The 22,909-nt window shown below is 38.1% G+C and overlaps 1 protein-coding gene across 3 annotated transcripts in view; it reads right to left on the minus strand.

The window, feature by feature from the left end:
- CLCN3 (chloride voltage-gated channel 3) overlaps window positions 1-22,909 on the minus strand; it is a 70,106-nt gene that overhangs the window by 21,257 nt on the left and 25,940 nt on the right. For 2 of the 3 annotated variants that reach the window (XM_068402858.1, XM_068402860.1), the window contains exons 3-5: window positions 5,879-6,036; window positions 3,521-3,620; window positions 359-546 (exon numbers count right to left, since the gene is read on the minus strand). In XM_068402858.1, the coding sequence (XP_068258959.1) occupies window positions 359-546; window positions 3,521-3,620; window positions 5,879-6,036 (446 nt within the window). Of the gene's footprint in view, window positions 1-358; window positions 547-3,520; window positions 3,621-5,878; window positions 6,037-18,693; window positions 18,886-22,909 lie in introns of those variants that run through there. The other variant, XM_068402859.1, reaches the window with a different exon arrangement.

Raw genomic sequence — 22,909 nt, forward strand, 5'->3', positions numbered from 1 at the left:
TCAAAAAATTTTGTGGCAGAAAAAAATAAAATTTATCTATTCTTAGTTATTGGAGAACGCCACAAATTTCATTTTTATTTTTTTATGTATAGCTATGATCAAGAATAGAAATTCTCATGTTATTAACAGTTCTATACTCTCGTAATTTCCTTACAGCTGCAATGCTCCAAGCCCCCTTGCAGTGCATGAAATGCACATTTATTACACTATAACCTATTAATCAATTCAAATGGTGAAAAATGGAGCAGACAGTACAACCCAAATCCGTGTTTAGTACCCTAACCTTAAAACCATTATTTTCTTTCCATATTCAGTCGAGCTGTTGAGCAAGACCATCAAAGAATGGGTATGTACTTACTTCCGCTTGCCCAATTATTAGTTCTGCCCATGTATTCCACTGCGGACATTTATCTCTCTCTTCAAATGTGGTCTCATTTGAACCCCAGCAACACTGTTCATGGTTAAACCACAAAGCACTAAGGCAAATGCCTTCCTTTAAGTCAGTCATCCAGTCAGCAGCAATGTCAATTAATCCTGCCAATGCCCCTGTTGTAGAAACAGTTTTGTATTAATATTCTGGTAAATAGGAATAACACATAGCTAAAATGAAGAAATGTGCTGGTATTAATGGATGTAAATTGAAATTACAGAACACCTAAAGAAATAGACATTTAAAATATTACTGATTTCCAGGAATATATCCTATTTGCAATATGGTATGATTATTATTTGCTGAAGAATCTAGTACCTTGTATATTTCCCTAGTTAAATGCATCTTTTTCTTTTTTCGCCCTATGCCACAGTTCTCCAACAGTCCACTGAAACTAAGGAGTTAAGAATCAAAAGAGGACTGATACATTCTTACGATAAAAAAGACAATAGACCTTCTGACAAAACTACCTTGGCCAAGCCTCAGAACTCATGAACTATTATACTATGTTTTGTACAGAACAGCATATTTGGACAAAATAATTCTTACCTTGCCAACAACAGTTTTAGAACAACATAAATAAATCACTAAATAAACCCTGATGACATTCATGTGATCTGTATACAAAATGACTTAATTCTGTTAACATGGTGAGCATGTAAAATTCCTACTGCAGGTAACAAACAGTATAAATACTAAGCAGTTCACAAACTCAAAGCTTGAGAGGGATTCTGTGTTGTAACTACACGCAGAAGACTTGCTGAACAGTCCTCAAAAATAGGCATTACTTAGGAAATTGCTTCAATGAATTTAAGAAAATAATTAAAAAAACTCTTTATTTAACAAAAACAAAACAGTTTTTCATGGCAGCAGTATACTGAAAAACTACTTCTAAAATTAGTATTTTTATGAACATGTACAACTGTTAAGTAGTTATAATTTACTTTTTTTAAGGTATTAATCACTACTAGAAATAGCTGTCTAGAGACAGACACAATTTACTTGTCTAAGTTGGTAGTAAAGAATTACCTCTGATTTACTAATTTATATTTACTAATCTTGACAGACCCTCAGTTTGAGATCCTGGGCCAACCAAAGTAAAAGTCAAAGGCAGTATTTTCGGTAGAACAAAACATCAACCAAATTAATTAAAATACATGAACATAAGATCTCCCCATGACTGAAATCAAGGTTGTACCATTTAAAAGTCAGTAGACACATACAACAAAAAGTAACTGAAACTGAAAAACGCAGGAATGTTCACGGCCAGAATTTGCTTGCTTTGTTGCTCAGAAACACGGTAAAGCAATTTCAATACACATAGCAGCTTGGGGGGTGGAAACACAACACTGCACGTTCCCATCCAAATTATCACAAGCAATTTCCAGTAATTACACACTCTCATTTTGTACATTCAGAGGTATATAAACATGCTACAGACTTTGCATATATATTCATATATATGTAATTCGTGAAACTGATTATGTATATATCTAAGTAGTAATTATACAGTTACCATGCCTTTTTAACAGGCATAGCCATACTCTGCAACTAATCCAATTTTCCTAGCAGTTAATCTAAGATGTCTGTTTGAAATACTTTTTTGGAAAAACTGGGCACAAAGTTTGTGAATTCTCACTCCTGCACATTTTGGTCACTCCAAACTATGCTTCTAGAAAGCAGCACTGCATGATGGTGGGGCCACAAACTACCAGGTGATTTTAGCTGTAAAACTCATCCTAAAACCCATTAAAAACAAAAGCTAGAGTTCATGTAGAGGCCCACAAGCCCTACCTGTTAAAGCTAGTATTTTCTGTGTAACAACCTCAAGAAAGGTATGACATAAATATATAGTTAGACTTTGCTCATGTATAAACAAACACATGGTTTACAAGGAAGTGTGTTTACCAAAACTACACATATACCAGAGCTACTTTTTGGTCCATATGGAACAAGGTAGTGGGTTCAGTAAAGTTCCTAGCAAACAAAAAAAAATTCATAGCAGAAAAACTATCTAGCACAATCAATTAACACACTTTCACAAGCAACCCTACAGGAAAAAAAGCAAAATGTACAGAAAGGGAAAACACCAATCTCAATCACAGGATTAAAGAACATTGATAGTTTAGTAGGTGGAAGTTCAGTAACTCTGAGAAACTCTCACTAAATTCAGTGAGGATTTTCACACAGAACCACAGAATCACAGAATGTTAGGGATTGGAAGGGACCTCGAAAGATCATCTAGTCCAATCCCCCTGATGGAGCAGGATTGCCTAGACCATATCACACAGGAACGCGTCCAGGAGGGTTTTGAATGTCTCCAGAGAAGGAGACTCCACAACCTCTCTGGGCAGCCTGTTCCAGTGTTCGGTCACCCTCACCGTAAAGAAGTTTTTCCTCATATTTATGTGGAACCTCCTGTGTTCCAGCTTGCACCCATTGCCCCTTGTCCTGTCAAGGGATGTCACTGAGAAGAGCCTGGCTCCATCCTCATGACACTTGCCCTTTCCATATTTATAAACATTAATGAGGTCACCCCTCAGTCTCCTCTTCTCCAAGCTAAAGAGACCCAGCTCCCTCAGCCTCTCCTCATAAGGGAGATGTTCCACTCCCTTAATCATCTTCGTGGCTCTGCGCTGGACTCTCTCTAGCAGTTCCCTGTCCTTCTTGAACTGAGGAGCCCAGAGCTGGACACAATATTCCAGATGCGGCCTCACCAGGGCAGAGTAGAGGGGGAGGAGAACCTCTCTCGACCTGCTGACCACACCCCTTCTAATACACCCCAGGATGCCATTGGCCTTCTTGGCCACAAGGGCACACTGCTGGCTCATGGTCATCCTGCTGTCCACTAGGACCCCCAGGTCCCTTTCCCCTACGCTGCTCTCCAACAGGTCTGTCCCTAACTTGTCCCCAATTTTGTTTTCCTTTTCATTAGTAAACCCTCCCCTCAAAATGCTAAAGCCTGTAAATCAAGATGGTAGTAGTCTGAACCAGCTCTTATCCAGGTTGGTGGATAACACCCAAATGAAAAGCACAGTAACTATCCTTGCTGACAAATGTAAAAAAGAAATCCTCTGGTTTTTAATTTACCTGATGCCAAACCAGTTAGTGTGACTACTAACCATCCTGACCATGCATCGTACAAACTTTTTGTCATCTCCCATGCTGATTCCTTCTTCTTGCTGTTAATCTGCAAAAAGAAATCATTATGTGTACTTGTATCTGTTTCTGTAATAGGAATAGGAGAAAAAAAAAGTAAGTATGACATACAAACTGCATGATGCAAGCTGCAGGCAAATATACCCTCTCTTTACATTACAGGCATTCTCCTTGTATTTAGTGCTTTACATAGATAAATCAGCTTGGTTATTCAGACACCAAACAACTGACTGAGGAAAGTAAATTTGATTAATTTAAAGAACTAAAACCCAGGAAATGCATTATTAGGATAAATGAATACTTTCTACGATACACATCTAAAACATGTAATTGTAAAATTATTTCTCTCCTAAATCTAAATTCTTTTTTGTTGAACCTCAAATAAACTGTTAGTGTACTACTAATAAGCTATTCCATGGAATTCAAATTCCTAAACTTCTATTTCAAATATAAACATCTTTTATATTTAGACTGAAAACCACACAAAAATAAAACAAAACCAAAAACCAGATAACCACCTTATAATACTTCTAGACAACTATTACTAATGACGTCTAAAGTTATTGTACCGAAAAAACAGTAATTCTTATTTTAGCCTTATTTACTTTACTTTGTGCACTTAGCTGAAATTTGTGCATAACTTGTTTTATGATTAAACCTTCATTATGCAATTGGATCCTACACTTATTATTTTTTTCATACTGTAAAAGGAGGGAGAAAGCACATGCAACAAACAGGAAAAAAAAAAAAAAAGAAAAAAGCAAACCAAGAAAGCACAACACTAGACAAGGAAATCTAGAAAAAAAATACCACCCCTAAAGCAAATAAACATATTTTATAGTTTCCTCTGCATTTGTAAGATTCTCAAACTTTTTTTTTTTTAAATAAAGTTTTTTCTACAGTAGCATGTCTTTCAAAACCACCATGAACTAGTTCTCATTCCTTCTTCTTTCTTTATCTTTGATTACATGGCCAGACAATCTCTTACCATTCAGGGCATATTTAGAAATCTCACAGTAGTTCTGTGACTATAAACTGAACTGTCTTGTCTGACTTCTCTGGTCTCAGACATTAAAATGAGTAACAGCTGCCCAGACTTCACCCTAGATAACCTGTTTCCAGGTGTGATGTGCCTTGCCAGGATTTTTCAGACCCAGCATCCTGTCCAACGGCATATCCACTAGACACTAACCTACACATCTGCAGTGTAAAGATGGTGTTGTGTTAATTACTGCTTAGACATCAAATCATGAAATACATTATTACATGGAAAACACCTTCTTACTTTTCATTAAAAGCATTCAAACAAGGTACATGTTCTCAGATCCACTGTCCAAGGATCTGTTTTCTTAAAAAAGCACTAGATAGTGCAATTATGGATGTTTTGTTTTTCTAAACTAGTGTAAGATATTTTTTTAACATTACATACAATCCATACAATTACAATTCATTTTTAACTACTCATTTTGGTCAGTTAAAAATATTTTAGGAGAAATCACATCTCCAAATCTGTTCTGGTTTTAAGGTTAATTAATGTAAGCATCCCAAAAGTTTTGGCAGTAAGCCTTTAAATAGCGCCCTTCCTCCTAAAATGCTATTGAATCTATTACACGAATGACAGTATCTATCATGCTACTGACTAATACAACTTGAGTCCATTTCATGAAAGGACTCTTTGCAGAGCACACTGATAAAGATGAATGGCCTGAAGTTTGAAGATCTTCTGAAGAAATCAATAGAGGAGAAAAGCAAGTTCTGTGATGGGAGAGTAGAAAGGACATTTACCACACATACTGAGACTACTTTTTTGTTAAGCATGTATACACTGATATGTAAGTGGTTTAGATATGAGAATTTTCACTTTCCATAATCCAAACAACTGCAGCACTACAGAGCAGTAGCACACATACACTTGTGTCAGTATGAAAGCCATATACATCAGTGCTCACTTTTCTGTACAAGTACCACCATAAGCACTATTGTACTATTACAAATATATCTACACTGGAAAATAGCCTTAAATACACTAGCATGCAAAAAAGACAGTACCGTAAAAACGTCATTTAGGTGACAGGGAACTATTCCCACTCTATTAAATTACTGTTTCCTTTCCAAGTTATAATACTGTTGCAGGACTGCAGGGATCAATGAAACGGTGCTTTTTTAATAGCATTCAAGTAGTACTTACAAATTTACAGTACACACGTATTACATGTGTTACTAGATCAGACCTTAATTCCAACACCCAACAAAAAATATTTTCCAAGTACTGTCATTTATCTCAAGTACCCGTCTATGCCTTTCTCTGTCTTTGCACTTCTCGCGAACCCAGTCAATGGTATGGAAGTCATCATATGTTCCTACTCCAGGAATTGGTTCATCCAGAAGATCTAGTAAATGTGTTGAACTGTTGATACTTCCTCCATTTGTCATTGTATAATGAGTTCCTGTGGCAGAGGAAAGACAGGAATTAATTCTGCAATAAACAAAGTATTCTAATGTTCATAACACTACAGGATATAAAATTTCTGAAAAGTAATTAAGCCACTTCCCATAATATGCATATTTTACTTCATTTAGGTCTCTCAATGTTGCATGTCACTATTTTTTTCTGTCACTCATCTGTATGTTAAATTTGCACATTAGTGACTTTGTATTTCCATTGGTTAAATACGAATGTACTAGTCGAACTGTTGTTCTGTTTTGTGTGCAGAATACAGAGAAACTTCAATAGAACAAAGTGGAGAAAATGAGCAGCTTTGACACACATTTAAGTTGACGTCTCTTTCAGTTTATGAACTACCAGAGGAAAACTGTCTGTAAGAAAACCAAAAGCAGATTATTAAAGTTCACAGCACTTCCATAAGTTGCCAGTTATTTTTAAATATACATACCATTGATTACCAATCTCTCCTACATGTCTAAACCAAACCTAAAACACATTATCAACAGATTATCAGTGCAGCTAAAAAGTAACAGAAAGCCAAGCAAATACTTTTTTTTTTAAAAAAAAATTTTTATTTATTTCTTTTAGGTAACTCACAGAACAGCCCTCAGCCATGTAAAGTTGGAAATACTGTATAAAGAAAATGTCCTCTACTAATTTGCCATCACTAGCTAGTTCCTTCACAAGCAGCTTGCATAGCAACATCCCCAACTATTTCTTTCAACGATCAGAATAAGAACAAGAGGAGTACTAAGAATTTCTCCCTCTTCACAATCAAGAAAGTTTTATTTTTTTAAGCTTTCAAATGTCACCAATTCTGTAATACCTTGGCTTTTTTGAGTTCCTGCTGTATATTTGCAGACCCCAAGTATAACTTTCTGCTGTATCGCTGCCTAAATATAGCATGGCCACCATTTGCCCACCCAACACAAACTGCTTCTTAACAGGAATTGCTATAAAGGGAACATTTGTAATGAGGCTAATATAGACAATGATTTAAAGAGTGATTACTCTCATTTGACTAAGAACAAAATAATTTGGCCAACAGCATACGGCATACCACAACAATCTCTGTTCTTACAAGAGGTAGGTCCAAGCTGGCCAAGACTTCTATCAGTTCAGACAGGCATTGGAACTCATTTCACTAGAGTGACACCAGGATGGTTAGGCAAGTGGCCTTTTTTTGAGTTGGGTTTTCTTGTTTGCTTGTTTGTTTGAGTTTTTTTAACTGCAGGCTCAGCTTCCTGGTGTTGTCAGTAGAAATTTCCAACTTATCAAAAAAAAAAAAAAAAAAAAAATCTTCAAAGGGCCTACCTGTAAACTTCCAAATGCTACAAATGCCGAGTTCACCAGCCCCAGCTCTCACCAACAACTGACAATCAGATTTATACATATGTAAAATGTGCTTTTTCCCTTTAGATTTGTGAGGTCTGAGATGTAGCAGAAGCAGTGTGACACCTGGCATCATACTCAGACCCAAAGGTGTGCCTGAACCATCTATTGCTTGAGAGGTCTCATTTATGCCTGCTATATAACGAAGTGTTTATTTGGACATTTTCTTAGTGGTGAAAGACAACACACAGAAAATAACACAAAAATCCTATTAAGACAAAATGAAATCTAAAATTTTCAAGATACAAACTAATATACATTACATATACACATTACACACAGAAAAGCTTAAAATTCTATAAAATTCTGTAAGAGTACTTTTTTAAAAAATCTTAAAGTAAAAGAAGAAAATGCAAATGCAGGAGACAACTCCTCAACAACGCCAATACCATTCTCCCATGCCAGCCTAGCTGTCATGTTTCTTAATACTGTTTTTTTTCCCCTAGTCTATGCCATATTAAGTTCTCCTTCATCTGTTCACCATAGCTAAGCCCTGTAAATCTCTTCCCAAAGCTGCTGCTAGTCTCTCTTAAGGCAGATGTAAAGAAGCATTACCTGTGCTTCCATTAATAAAAGGCTAATAAGAATAAATTAAATCAGATTTGCTAATAGAGGTGACTGTGAAAACCTTGCTTTAGGATGAGGGATTCAATTCTCTTGCCATTTCCAATTCTCCTAACTAGAAAGGAAGTCTAAGATACATGGCTGGCTAGCTGAAAGGGCAAGCTGATCCTGTAAAAGAGGTAGTAACAAAATTTACACTGTAACAATTAGTTTAGCTCCCAAAATTAAAAGAATAACAGGATACATTATAAAAAAAAAATATTTTTACATGAAATTAACTGCCTTTGCAAAGCAAGGGGACATAAATTAAATTCAGCCACAGTTTAATTATTAATCTCCTACAAAGTTACAACGTGATCAAGCAGTTTCCTGAACCTGACTGATCATGGTAGGACAAAAGCTTGCCTTTGCCCCAGCGGGGTTGGTTTTATGCCCTGCTATATATAAAGCAATATCAAGCTATAAGGAGCATGCAATCCTATGCCACACAAGGCAAAGGAGAGTTGAGAGTTATAACTGTATCACAAACAGTAATTGACGATTTTATGAATACCGCAAGGTGCTGAATTGGAATTCTCTCCAGGGAAACCATCAGGGACGGATGGCATCATACACACTGCACCAGACCCCAAGCAGAACTTGTAGATTACAAAGAATGGTCATTGCCTGGATACAATAAAAATCCCACCAAAACTGTGTCAGGTTCCTCCTTTGCAAGCATTTGCTGGCACATCAAATACTGGAACAGAAATTATTATTGTATGATGAGGAGGAGACACAGAACAAGACATGAAGCTGAAGAGGTGGTTTTGTTGAATACAGAGCTGCCGTGAACGCCTGATGCAGCTGAACAGCTATGATCTTGTACCAGGTGAGAAACAGGCAGCAGTGATGCCCTGCGCTAGTGTGTGGTACAAAGGCTGCTCCATAGAGGACCATGAAGAGGACAACTGTACAACATCTGATGCTCTAAGATACATAAATCTGACAGCAGTGGGAGAGGACATTCTTCAGCTAGTATTATGATCTATGTAGCACATAACTATTATAAAGGAGAATTTAGAGAAATACACCTTTACCAATACTCAACTTTTCCAAACTTCCACTTCCCTTTCTTCCCTTCCTTCTCTAGCATTTCACACAGTAAGGTGCTCCTTCCAGCTATGATGATAATGATTCTCATCAGTGTAAACACATGCAAATTCTCTTCACCTATTGCCAGTTTCATCGAAGTGCTATTAAACTTATTTACAACTCAACAGATTTTGTTAAAATCCTTACCATAATATAGATTTTTCATCACAACATTCTAACCTCCAAGAAGGAGGTCATCATTACTCTAATAAATTGTAGCATTTAGCAAATGTAGCCTTCCAGACATTCCCAATGTTCAGAAGTATTTCCCCCTCCTTCTTCCCCCTTTTCCCCAGTCCTCAAGTTTCAAGACTCTCAGGCTACAAATCAATGCAAGTGCTTTTCACCAAAATACAAGCAGCCTTAGTCTTTGAAACCACAAGCACTTAGCACACAAGGAATACAGGCACAGCCTCTAGCTATGGTAAGAGACAACCTCCATTTTCCCTATGTACACACCTGAGCCATTCTGCAGCTGTGAAGAAAGTAAAGACCTTCTTTTTGTTACATATGAGTTTGCTTAAGGCTTTATTAGACTGGGAAGCAGATGGTAAAAGTGGCAGGCAGAACTTTTATTATTATGGTTACTCCAAACTAAACCATGTTACTACAGGGAGGCAAATTGTAATATACTCATCCTTCTCAGAGGCTCAGTACAACTCACAGGAATCCTTATGAAGCAAATTCAACACAATCCTTCCATACTTTGCAAAACTAAGGTAGCTGGCATTCCTTTATTAGCACACTCTCCTCCAACAGCATCTTTAACAATCCTGTATTCTCAACACATAACGAGTGAGCTGCTGCAATCACAGACTGCAAGCTTGCAGACAGTAAACTTCCAGACAACAAAAGCAACATGCTGCTTCACAGAAAGGAGACTGTCTCTTTCAGGCAATTCAGTCACTGTAGGTCTTGCCTGAACTACCTTCTAGGAAGGCAGCTAGACTTTTATCCTTCCATGCATGTGATTCCACGCCTTCAGCATAATCCATTCTCAGCAATCAGCTCTGTTAGTGCTGAAGAACTGCTTCAAGTGAAGTTGTTCAAAAAAAACACCACCACCACCACAACAAAAAAGAATGTTGTATCACGTTGAAAGAAAAAACCTGTAATAAGCATTAAGGTTAACAGTAAACCACTGTACTTTGGGACACCTGACCATAATGATGTACAGCAAAAACAAACAAAAAGTGTTATGTAGACAAAACTGGAATAAGAGAAGTAGATTCCAACACCATAAGAAAGCTCTCATCTCTGCAGAAGTGGGGGTTTTGTTTGTTTGGGTGGTTTTTTTTTTTGTGAGAATGAAAAAAATACAATCCAAAAATCGCTTGAGAGGACACTACGCCTGATAGAAAAAGCAGTTTTTACCATACTGCTTTCCTTCATTTCCCTCTGAACATGAAGTTACACTGAATGGCTATTAGCTCCCAAAACTGATTCAACCTCCTTCTTTGCTTAGCTAGTCCCTCCTGACATAAAGCAGGAACAAAGAAACTACAGAACTAGTATTCAGTTCTATAGTTTATAGTTCTATAGTAACAGACTATAGTCACACAAGTTGTTCTATACATGACATATTCCTCCTTGCCTTATGTCCCCCCTGAGGCAAGAAATCTCTCTTCTTTCATATTCTATGTATGCACCTCATAAAAGCAGTCTTCAATCTTGATTGTTGTTGGAACTATGATAAACATGACAAAAAGCTGATTTACGTAGATTATACACGGCATTTTCAACCGCTGCCTCACCTCCTCTAGCAGTGACCCATACTCCCTTGTCCTTTTGCAACTCAGTAGATTTCTTTCAGATTTGAAAGCAACCCTGGGCAACACGCAGCTGTTGAAAGTTGTGGTTTTTTGAAGAAAAATACCTAGTAAGTTATTAGCTAATTCATTTTAAAAGAAAATGATCATGTTCAGCAAGAACTAATACCTTTAAAACATGAGCAGACCATTACTGACTATTCACTATGGTACAGTTCAAAAATTTTCAAGACAGAACATCTTAAAACACTAACAAATCCGAGCTATCCTGTCCCTGGTATGAAGAAATGAAGAGCCAGGGGACCTGGGTTCCCACTTCTTCTTGGTGTTCTCTCTTCCAGGGGGGCAGTGGGTTTCAGTTTCCACACTCTATGATTTAAAAATCCCACTGAAAGTCCACTTGAAACACCCTGAATTAAGGAAACGAAGGAGCCAGTGCTTCACAGTTCTCTAATTACAGTTTAACACAAAAAAGGGGTTTTGCAACATACTTGATGCTCCTGGTTTCTGCATAACTGTTCAACAATCCTTCCCTACTCTTTCCTTGTGTGCAGTGTTCCTCCTTTTCTCATAAAAATAATGACAAGAGACACATTAAGATTTAACACAAATGCTGAGTCCTGGGGTAATCAAACAGTGCATGACAGATTTTTACGTGGTTCTCCACCATGTGATTATCTGAACGATTACCCAGTATCACCTAGAGAACAAATTCACATAGCTACAGCCTCCATAGACAATAAGGCACAGAACTGAGACATGAAGAGGCTAACAAGGAGGCTAACAAGGTGGCTAACAGAGTTAACAAGGGAACATAATTTTATGATAACGTTTAAGATCCCTTCCATATGCTATACAGCATATGATACACATCTTCCGAATGCACATCACAAAATATCAGCTTACTCCATTTTATGAATTGAGACATATCTCTCGGGGCATAATTACACAATGAGGCTGAGCTGATCTAAAAGACTGCTGCCACCCAAACATGAGATCTTGCTCCCCTTATTTCTCCCTCCCGTTCTTGGCCACACACTCCCACTCTCATCCTTGGATCAGCTCTAGCACCCTTGGATCCAGCTGCACAGTAAACCAAGCAAACATGCTAATCCAACTAAGCAGACAAAACTAACAAAAAAAAAAAATTCTGCCGTTGTACAGAACTGGAATCAAGCTGCTGTGCTGTCAGACAAGAAACAGAGCCAGTACAAGAGCAAGAACTGACAGAAGAGACAGGAAACAACAAGTAAGTTCACCCCCTTCCACAGCAACAAACTGTCAGACTAGTTATACTGAAATATATAAATGCACCCTTGAGGTCTTGTTAGATTTTAATTACGTCTTTCTGCTGGAAACAATTCAAAAAGACTATATAAATATTAATGTCCAGACACTATATAGTAATATCCATTTCACAGAGCTCAAAACTCCCAAAGGTGGCTACGTTTAAAAACATTCCAGAGTTCTGAATACAACAACAGATAAACAATGCCAATATCGGTGTCAACGGCAGAGCAATAATAGGACCCAATTTCTCAAAGGTATTTCTCTAGAAGCTACACAATTGCTAACTCTTACAGCAAGAACACACTAGTTTGCTGCTGCTCACACATCCCTTTTTCTAGACAGCGCACAACTACACAGCATTCCCCTTGGCAGCTGTCCTCTGGTTGACAGCAGTGCAACGTGTTTCATTTGTGTTACTCCAAGCAGTGTGAAAGGAGGGGGAAAAAGAAAAAAATGCACCTCTCTGAGTGAAAATGAAGGTAATCAGTTTACACCAAAGGCTGGAATAAGCTCTCCCTGACATGATCATCCAAACCTGCTGAGTGCTAAAATCAGCAGGGGCTGTAGCTTTCCGGAGGCCAGATACTAATCCAAGGCTTTGCTTCACCCGTGTGTCCTTGGGTATTAGGTGGCGAGGGGAATGGAGGCGGGGAAGCACCCTGAATGCAACCACACCATAAGGATCATTTACACTTGTAACAAATAAAATTTGTATACATATATGTTAGTGCCTGAGCTTCTTTCTGTCTCCATATTCAGATCTCAAAATATGAGGCTTTCAATTAAGAAAAGAAAGACAAGAAACAACCGTCAGTTTATTTAAATTTGTCTGTAACCACTCAAGGACAGTCATTAAGAGCTATTGTCTTTTCCTGGCTAGAAGTAATTTTTAAATTTCAGAATCAGAAGCACAGCATGCCATGCCAGAGTGCTATCATTCACTGCTGTTGATGATCGATGATTTTAAAGTCTTTGTAATCAAGTAATACGTTCCCCTTTGTGTCTAACTATGAATTTTCAGCCTGCCTCTTCAGCTGGCTCTTCTACACTGCACCAAGAGCTTAAAAGCACAAATTGGTCTCTGCATTACAATCAAAATGCATAGAAAAATGACAAAACTATATATACACTAACTGAAAAAAATCAGCTGGAAAAAATCTGATAGGTGGGAAACTGGAAGACTCAGAACAAGACTGAAGAACAGGGAAAAGAAATGAAATGCTTTACTGAAGTACTGAGTGATAATCCCCTCCTGTCCATTTCTTCTGCCAAAAAAAAAAATAATCAGGGTTTAAAAATAACCTTTAAAAAAGTAAGAGTTAAATGAAAGCTGAATAGTAGCACCACAGAGTTAAATCAAGACTTTTGAAAACTTGCATCCACTGCAAATGCACAGGAATCTGAGAAGAAAGCAAAGAGGATGTCAAGTATTGCTCTATGTGTATAGCACAATTAAAAAAAAAAAAAAGAACATAAATAGCTTTGGCTTTAACTTTGGCTTTTTACTTTAGGTGAAAGAAACACTTCTGTTTCTATGAATCAGCAGAAAAAAATGGCTTTATTATTACAGACTTCTTTTCTTGTAGTCTTAAAGGCAGAATGGACGATATTTATTTAGTTATGTCTGTAATTAACAGGGACTTCAGATATGCAAGTGAAGAGTTATGGGGATCCCCACACTACTAAATTTACAACTTAAAATAGATGATGAACGGTGCAGAAAGGAGATGAGAAAAATAAAAGCTATAAAGATATATGAAGTTAGATAAAGTAAACATTACAAAAGGGAAGTAATCTATCATCTAACAATGGCCAAGGCAATAAGAGACAGAACAACAGAAATGTAGAAAATTAGATTTCCAAGCACTGCTGCTGCGTGTACGTAAGAGCTACTTATACGTTGTTTCGGAGAGCAAAGACGGGATGCAACAACAATAATAATTCTGCTAATATGATCATCTTAATCAGGCCACGTTCAGGCCCAAAGAAGGCATAATCTTGGTTTGTTCGTTAGCTTTCTAATATTTCAGATAATAGTACGTCTCAAAATCATTTCCAAAATTGAGAAATACGTGCCTAATAGAGAATCTTATCAGTCATACAGCACAGACAGACAGACAACCTGTAACTACCTACAAAGAACTGTAGTTACATCTCATGGTACTTTCCGTTAATCACCAAAGTCAGATATGCTAAACTCATAATTGAAAATCCTTATCCCCTTTTTATACTAGGAACCTTGAAACAAAGTGCAGCAGAAATTCAGTGCTGTAACCATGTCGAGCTTCTCCAACTAATGGTTCTTCTCAAAGCACTCAATGTTAGGCAACTATAATCAACTTGATCCATTTTCTGTCATGAGTCTAAGAAGTTTTATTACTCTCCCTCTGCTACCAGTAAAATTTCAGGGTCAAACTCTAGCTCTAAGTGTGTGTACACAACTTTCACACCCATTTACTTCAAAGGTCATGCTGAGAATTCAGTCTCTAATGGCTTCTGATTTATCTACTAATTCTTAAACTTAAGACGCCCGTAAACAGAAATGTAGCCTAAAATACAAGAAGTATACCCTTTACTACTTAGAGGATCCGAACCAGCTCAGTATGCATCAGACTCAAACTCTTCCTACGATATTATGAAATATCCTCTGCCCCACAGCTTATAATAACAGGTGAAGCTGGGGCGGGGGGGGGGGGGGGGGGGGGGGAGAGAGGTTTCCCCAATGATCCTGTTAATAGTACAGTCTAAGCAATAGGAGTTGCACCTACATGCGGTGGTGATTGGTGCACAACAAATGAAATTGTGAGTTATGTTGTCTCTCAAAAGAAAAAATAGGTTTACTAAAACTAAGTGATCAGTAGATTTGATGTGCTCTTTATATACGCAACTTTCACATCTCCTGGCTACTGACTCAGTCACAGATTAGTGGTACAGCATTTCATTAATTTTGCTTCAGGACTTCCAAAATCTAAAATGTGCTTATGTATATGTAACAAATAAAAGGGAGTTAACAACCCTCATGCTTGCTGAAGCTCAAGTTTTGCTACTGGTAGCCTGGCCACTATACATGTATTGCTATTGCTCAGATTTCAAAGAATGGTAAAATGAACGCTTATTTAGGAAAAAAAAGGGGGCGAGGGGAATCAAAGAGTGTGAGCATGTCTGTGAATGGTTGGAAGACAAGCAAGATACTGATAATTTGGAACTTCCAAAAAGGTCCAGCTAGCAAATTATGCAAAAATAAATCCAAGGGCAAGGAACTGAGCAACACAAATTACTTACACGACATATATTCCAGCATATGGTTTATTATATAAAAAAAATCTTATGAAAAAGTGTACATCAGTTATTTATGATATATGCAATCCCAAATCAGGACTTCAAAACCCTTTCTAAGGAGAGAAGTGGTACTTTTAACTCTTTTAGTTACCCGAGAAGAGAGTAGAAGTGAACTGTGTTCCTGAAGTTTTATTTCAGTATATCAGGGAGGATAAGGAGGTCTGGAATGATGCATTTAGCACCACATAAAGAGAAGTTTCAGTACAGAGCAAGTTAAAGGAACTCCTGATAACAAGTATTCAATAATATCTGTATTTTTTTCAAAGAGATAATGATGAGTAATCAACATTAAAAGATAAATGCAATTAATAAATGCATATTTTAAAATATTTCCATTTGATGTTTCCAGCATATTTGCACTGGAAAAAAATAGCACATCTTAATGCAAACCAACGGGTCAGGCTTTTAGTAATAATGTATTATAATACTTTGTATTTCATCTCATTGAATGCTAGTAAAGGCCATTAATTAAACCTCAAAGACCCCTAATGATTTAAACAGTCATTTCATCATTGCTGAGGTACAGCCACTTTGGGTGAGCTACTGCAGTCAGTCAGTGCAACAAATGCTTTGATGTTACAAAGCAATTTTGCATGACGTGAACATTACTCTGCAGGACAGAAGAGCTGTCAGCATATGAACAAGGGAAAAAATTCTACAGGCTTTAACAACTAAGCTTGTTTTCTCAAAATATCTTTATCAATTTTCTCTTAGCTTGTTATTACAATGCTCTGAAATCTACATGAGAGGAAAAAAAATCTTGGTAGTATCCTCTTCTAGACTCACAGATAATAAAGAAATGTCAAGAATTTAAATTTCTGGCTTTGTCTGTTAGCATTTTAAGCCTTATTTTGATAGCTAGATGACAATAACAGATTACTGTGGTATTGTAAATCAGCAGGAAATACCCATAAATTTTGATGAAATCTATGGAACAAACTGGTCTGGAGATTCAATGTTCTTATGAGTCATGCACTTGACAAATCAAGATTTGCAAGAGATTACGGTAACACCGTTGGGGGTTTGGGTTTTTTTTTTGTTTTTTTGTTTTTGGGTTTGTTTTTTTTTTTTGGTGTTTTTTTTTGTTTGTTGTTTTTTTTTGTTTTTTTAAATCTAAACTCACTATAGCAAACCGAAGAAGCACCAGTAACAATGGTTTTGAAATATAGTATTAAAATATAGGAAGTGCAAGCCCTAACAGAGTTCAATGAAACTGCAAAAAGTGACAAGTCACAACTGGGAATTCTCTTGCTGGCTCCTAGCAGTGTCACCACAATGAGAACACCTGATCAACTGTTTTCATTACAGTATTTGCAAACTGTATTTAATAGCAATACTCCAATGTGCCAGATACCATTTTGCACTGCAAACATCTACTTTTTGTATTGTAAAATCAACTAAAATCTGGTAATTTCCAGGAATATACAGCAGATCACATTTCAATGTCTAACTACAATGTGCAGAGTTTGAAAGTGTACTAATAGGGCATCTTTAAAACTATCTAAAATCTACACTCACAAAATGGTTGCGGCTGGAAGAGACCTCTGGAGGTCATCTGGTCCAACCCCCTGTTCAAGCAGGACCACCGACAGTGGGTTGCCCAGGACCATGTCCAGACGGCTTTTGAATATCTCCAAGGAAGGAGATTACACAATCTCTCTGGGCAACCTGTGCCAGTGCTCAGTCACCCTCACGGTAAAGAACTGTTTCCTGATGTTCAGAGGGAACCTCCCATGTTTCAGTTTGTGCCCATTGCCTCTGGTCCTGTCACCAGGCACCACTGAAAATGGTCGAACAATTTCTGTCTTCTTTTCACCTTCCCTTCAGGTATTTATGTATATTGATAAGATCTCCAATTCACACCTTGCAAATGTTCTAAGAAAATATGAAAATATCATCCTCAGTTTCTCACAAGTGATTCTAAAATCTGACTTAAGAGAACTATCCAGCACCTGCAATACAGTAATGATCTGGGCAGAGAAAAATTTGCTTGCCTCAAAATACTCTAAACCATGTTAGAACTTGTTGATATTCACAACATATGCTGAAAAACATTCTAAGAATCATAAAAAGACAACAAATAACCTTTTATGTAAACTACTAAAACACAGACAAAAATGCCAGATGAACATTAGTGTAACCTTATGTATTTATTTATAGAAATAAAGAGTTTACAAGAAAAGGTGAAACAATAAATTAACACGGAGAGAAAAAAAATTCGTCCTATGTAAATCATATCTTTATGCTCAAGCCTACCTCCTCTTTAATGCCATCACCAGCAGCCATAAATGTTGATAACTTTCTAATTTTTGATTAGCCAATTTAAACAATACTGAAGTGAGAATTCACCACATTTACTTTTTTTAAAAACCAAAGTGCAACCATCAAATCTTAACTAAGAAAAAAAGACATATCCTCAGAATGTAAAGGCGTAACTTTAACTTACTCCTACTACGTCTTCTCAGTACAAAACCAAATCTTGACAGAACATATTCTGCTTCAAATTTGCAGGAAGAAACAAAAGGCAACCTCAAAAGTGGATTTTTTTTCTTTAACATTGATAACCCTGGTTTTTTTTTAAATCTCCTTCCTTGCAAGCAACAGTGTAAAGAACCTAACCATAAAGCTCCAGTTTCTTAAGAGCTCATCAATATGAGCTTAACTGACATAGTACAATTGTACAGCTTTCTCTTCATATATCAAAGATGTCAACAAAGAGTCAAGTCTAAAAGCACATATGGAAACTTCCAAGCTGGACAAACACTGTTCCTATTCAAGTTATTGAAAGGCATGAAAATAGCCTACTGAATAAATTGCTAATTTGGTCATGGTCAGTCACAACCACAATGTTGGGGTTTTTTTGTGCATGAGGTGGTTTTCTTGATCTTTTAAAAAGAAGAGAGGGAGAGAAAGGAAAGACTGCCACATATCGAAGATGGAGTCACAAGCCGATGAGATGTGAAGCAGGACTAATCTGCCCACAGAGAAAACAATCGCTGACAGCCAAGGAACCGGCCAGAACTGAATTCTCCTCCTCTAAAAGGCACCGGGCTGGGAAAACAAAGCAATGCAGTAATTAACAAGCCTTTACATCTCTGCTTCAAATCGGAACAAGCAGTCTCACACATCCAGATACGCAAACAAGTAACTCAAACGTAAATTCGGCATACCTCGTTTATGCAACTCCCTCAGCGGAATGCCGCCTCCTCCCCCGCCATCGTAGGGCAGATACGGATCTGAAGAGACATCCATGGACGTGACGAACCCGGAGCCCGTCTGCCGGCTCAGCAGGGCCGCCGCATTTCTTACACAAGGGCGGCCGCGGGGGACGCTGCCATGTTTGACCGGGATCCGGCCTACGCGCCGCCGCCGCCCCCTTGGCGCAGGAGCCGGGCTCTGCCCCGCCGCTGATGTCAGCGCGGGGCGGGGGGCGGGCGGCGGGGGCGGCCCCGGGCGCGGCCCCGCTACCTGCGCGCCGCGGGGGACGCTGCCGCCAGGCGCCACAGCGCTCATGGCCGCGGGTTGTTTCACGGGCACAGGAAAGCCAAGGCACGTATTTCATTGCTGCCGGGAAGGGGAAGACGAGAGCCCGTTTGCAACCCAGGGGCGAGGTACACGCGACCGGCCGCACAGGGGTGCAGCCCCCCTCCGCCGGCTCTGCCCCCGCCCCGTCCCACAGCCCAAGCGTCCAAGGGAAGCGCCCTGGGGACAGGCGTGAGAACGACGGCAGAAGTCCACCTGCACCCGTGAAGGTGCCCACACTGCCGGCCTTTGCAACGAGTGAACGGCGGGGGGGTACCGGCTCAGTTAAAAAGGCAAACCTGCATTTCGGTGCACGACACTGAAGACAAAAAAGATACTCGAACTTACTTTGCCCTTCCAGAGCAACACCAGCATGGACATTTTAAACAGCTACCATCACATTTTATTTCAAAGGGATGTAAAAGATCAAAATTCATGTATTACCACGGGGGGGAGGAAGCCTGTCTCCCAATAATTTTATTTACTCTTTTCAAACATCAAAATGATTACCACCGAGGAAGAACAATGTAACCTGCTAACAGCCAAGTGCTCTGCTTGACAGGGCGAGCTTACCCCACTTCCACCTCCACCACCCATGCACGTTGTAGAGAGTGAATGTGTCAGATTTGAACATATGTAATCAAAAACATTAAAGCAAGAATTTAATTACATATCTAACTAAAATGGTCTGGTGTCTCCAATGTTTTTGTGATGATTTTTCTGGTATTACAACCACGTAATATCCCTATTCATATTAAAAAGCTCGGGGGAGGGGGAAGCAAATATAATAAACAGAAGTCCATACTTAAGCTTGCATTACTCTACACATTGACAAAATGATCTGAGTCCCGTAAAAGTCACAGACTCAAAACAGGAAACAGCCCACGTGAATGGTAACCTAGGCATTCATGAGATACAGCGTCACTGACTGCTACAGCTTTGGCAAAACCCAAGCACTTCAAATAATCGGTATCTAAAGTCAGGAGATCTTAAACTGACGACATAATTGCTTGCATTTGAAACGATGTTATTACATATTGTATCCATGTATTAATTTATGTTTACTGTATGATCTTGTACTGGTCCTATCTTGCAATTACAAATAAGAAAACTATTTTACATGAGACTTCTATTGTTAGTTCAGTTGTAATCAAATACAATGCAAGATGTACATATTGTTTTTCCTTTTTTCCCCCCTCCAGCAGGTAATATAATATTGTTCCCTGATCTATTATTCTCAGTTAAGTGTTCTGTTTCAGTAACATGTCATACATTAACTAGACTATCACTTAAGTTGCAGAGACTCATTTTTGTCAAACTACATAAAAGGAAAAAAAAAATGCTCCCAAGAGCTGAAAATGGATATGCAAGTCATTAGACATACTGCCTCAGTATAACACTTTACTATATCTTATACATATGTGTGTGCATATACACACAAACACATTATTTACGTAACTGAGGGGTCCCAGAGAAACTACTGAGACTATTCACACTTAGCCAAGTTGAGAATACTGCATGCCTGCAGCACCAAGGCCCAGCTTCAGTTTCATTCACACAGGACACAAGGAAAGGAATTAATTTTATTATGTATGCCTTTTCACCTCTCCAAGTGTGACAGACAGACAACTATTTCAGTTTTCAAATGCATTAGTTCCTTAAATAGTTCTCCGAGTATGTTCTTAAGGAAGTTATTTCTTTTATAAGCCAATGCCAATGTTACAAGCTGTGTACTATACATGATCTTTTTGAGCACAGAGTAGGATATAAAGAAATATTGGATTTACTTCACAGACCTGTCAATACATTAAATGTTAAAAATATGGCTCCAATACAAACGTTGAGAAAATGCTGGTATCTCTACAGATGGAAAAACAAGTGAGAATGAAGGAAGAAAAAAAAATGTGAGCATATAGCAAAATATATTTTAAAACCTTAAAGACTATCTTATCTCCAAGACAAAGGGAACCGCTGAGCCATAGATACTCAGTTCTAAAATAGTGGTGTCTTCTACTGAGTTAGAGACATGTCCATTTGCTGTCATCTATACAAGGAAATGCTTTCTGAAGAGTGGCCTCCTACAATCACCTTTTCAACAAAAGCAACTGAATCTTTAATATCTTGAATATCCAAAAGTGGTGTGACTTTCAGAGCCATTATGCATTCTCATCATTTATTTTTGCCTGTGAAAAAACAGACCTAAGCACCTTTGAACTTTAAATTATCCACATTACTTTGATTTAAGGAGAAGTACAACAGAAACCCACAAGCATTCTCAACCCCTTATCTCAACAGCACCTGGAAATAGTCTGTAATCTTATTGTAAGGCTCTAAATAAAGTCATTCATAGCAGGAAGAAATACGACAACAATTTTTGTTACCTGAAGAAAAAATTACTACAGAATGAACTGTTAGTGCATTTACTATATCGATTATAGAAGACAATGCTATAAATTAAACTCCATATTTGAAAGAATATTAAATAAAGGATATAAAGGACTTGTATTAACATGGTCTGGAAGATCACTGCTAGTTAAAGCTTGGTGTGGTTACCAAAGGCCTGGAATGTCTTAGAGCTGATAATAAAAATCGGTCACAGCAAAGAAATGGCTAACTTGTTGGCCTAAACTTATTCACTGGACTAAGGCACTTGCAAAATTTCTATGCAAGTCTAAAATTTAGTCCAAGTTGGAAAAGATAAAGCGTGTAACCAGTTGGAGGGCATATCTGATAAACTTTAGATACGAGGGGAAAATAATGACAAGAAGCCTGCAGTGTAAAACAGATACAACTTCATATTTGCTACATAAAATTTCAAGAGTCTACCTAGTATTAAATCGTAACAGCTCTTCCAAGGTCACTGCTTATAGACTGGCTGCCGAATACAGTCCGTCCTTTGTCTAGTCTTAAAAAGCAGAACAGTCATTTTCCCTTCTCAATTACCAGCAGCTTGTGTTCTCATTGTTCCTAACCCTACCACTGTGTGCATTCCCTTTCCTACAATACAATGAAGGGGCAGGGGGGTGGGGGGGGAGAGAGATACTATACATGCTAACCTGCCCCAGTTCAGCCAGTCTTTTTTTTATATCTAAAAGTCTATACAATTTAATCTTTACAAATTACTCTTTTTCTACCTGGTTTGAAATAGTGCCTGACTTTAACTGATAATTTGATATTCAAAAGAGTATGACAGTTATTTCTGTTGTGAAGTTCAGCAAATTCCAAAATTGTAGTTAGTGAAATGGTGTCTCTAGTTAACTAGGTATTTTGGGTATTATGGAGTACATAACATTATGAACACCTGTAAGGCCTAAACTTAGTTTTACAATAGCCTTACTTTCAATGACTGAGAACCCCTTAAAACGGCCAATTTAGTACATAGAACAGCTCATATGTAAACAGCACCTTTGTACAGCAGCTTGGTTTCAAGATTTCGTCACAGTAATTATAGAAAATCCTCCATGCCCAAATAACTTCACACATCTGAGTGCTCCCATTGTTCTCAACAGGCACATACTATTGTTAACCATCACTTAGATGCATCTGTCTTTGCAGAAAAGGGCTTTACACCCATTGTTCTAGAAATATCACAGTGTATATGGGTGACACACCTTTAAAACACACTGAGAATGAATCACAGAATCATAGAATCACTGAATGGTTTGGGTTGGAAGGGACCTTAAAGATCATCTAGTTCCAACTCCCTTGCCACAGGCAGGGACACCTTTCCACTAGACCGGGTTGCTCAAAGCCCCATCCAACCTGGCCTTAAACACTGCCAGGGAGGGGGTAGCCACAACTTCTCTGGGCAGCCTGTTCAAGTGTCTCACTACCCTCACAGTAAAGAATTTCTTCCTAATATCT

The sequence above is a fragment of the Nyctibius grandis genome, chromosome 6, assembly GCF_013368605.1.
Source record: "Nyctibius grandis isolate bNycGra1 chromosome 6, bNycGra1.pri, whole genome shotgun sequence".
Classification (NCBI taxonomy): Eukaryota; Metazoa; Chordata; class Aves; order Nyctibiiformes; family Nyctibiidae; genus Nyctibius; species Nyctibius grandis.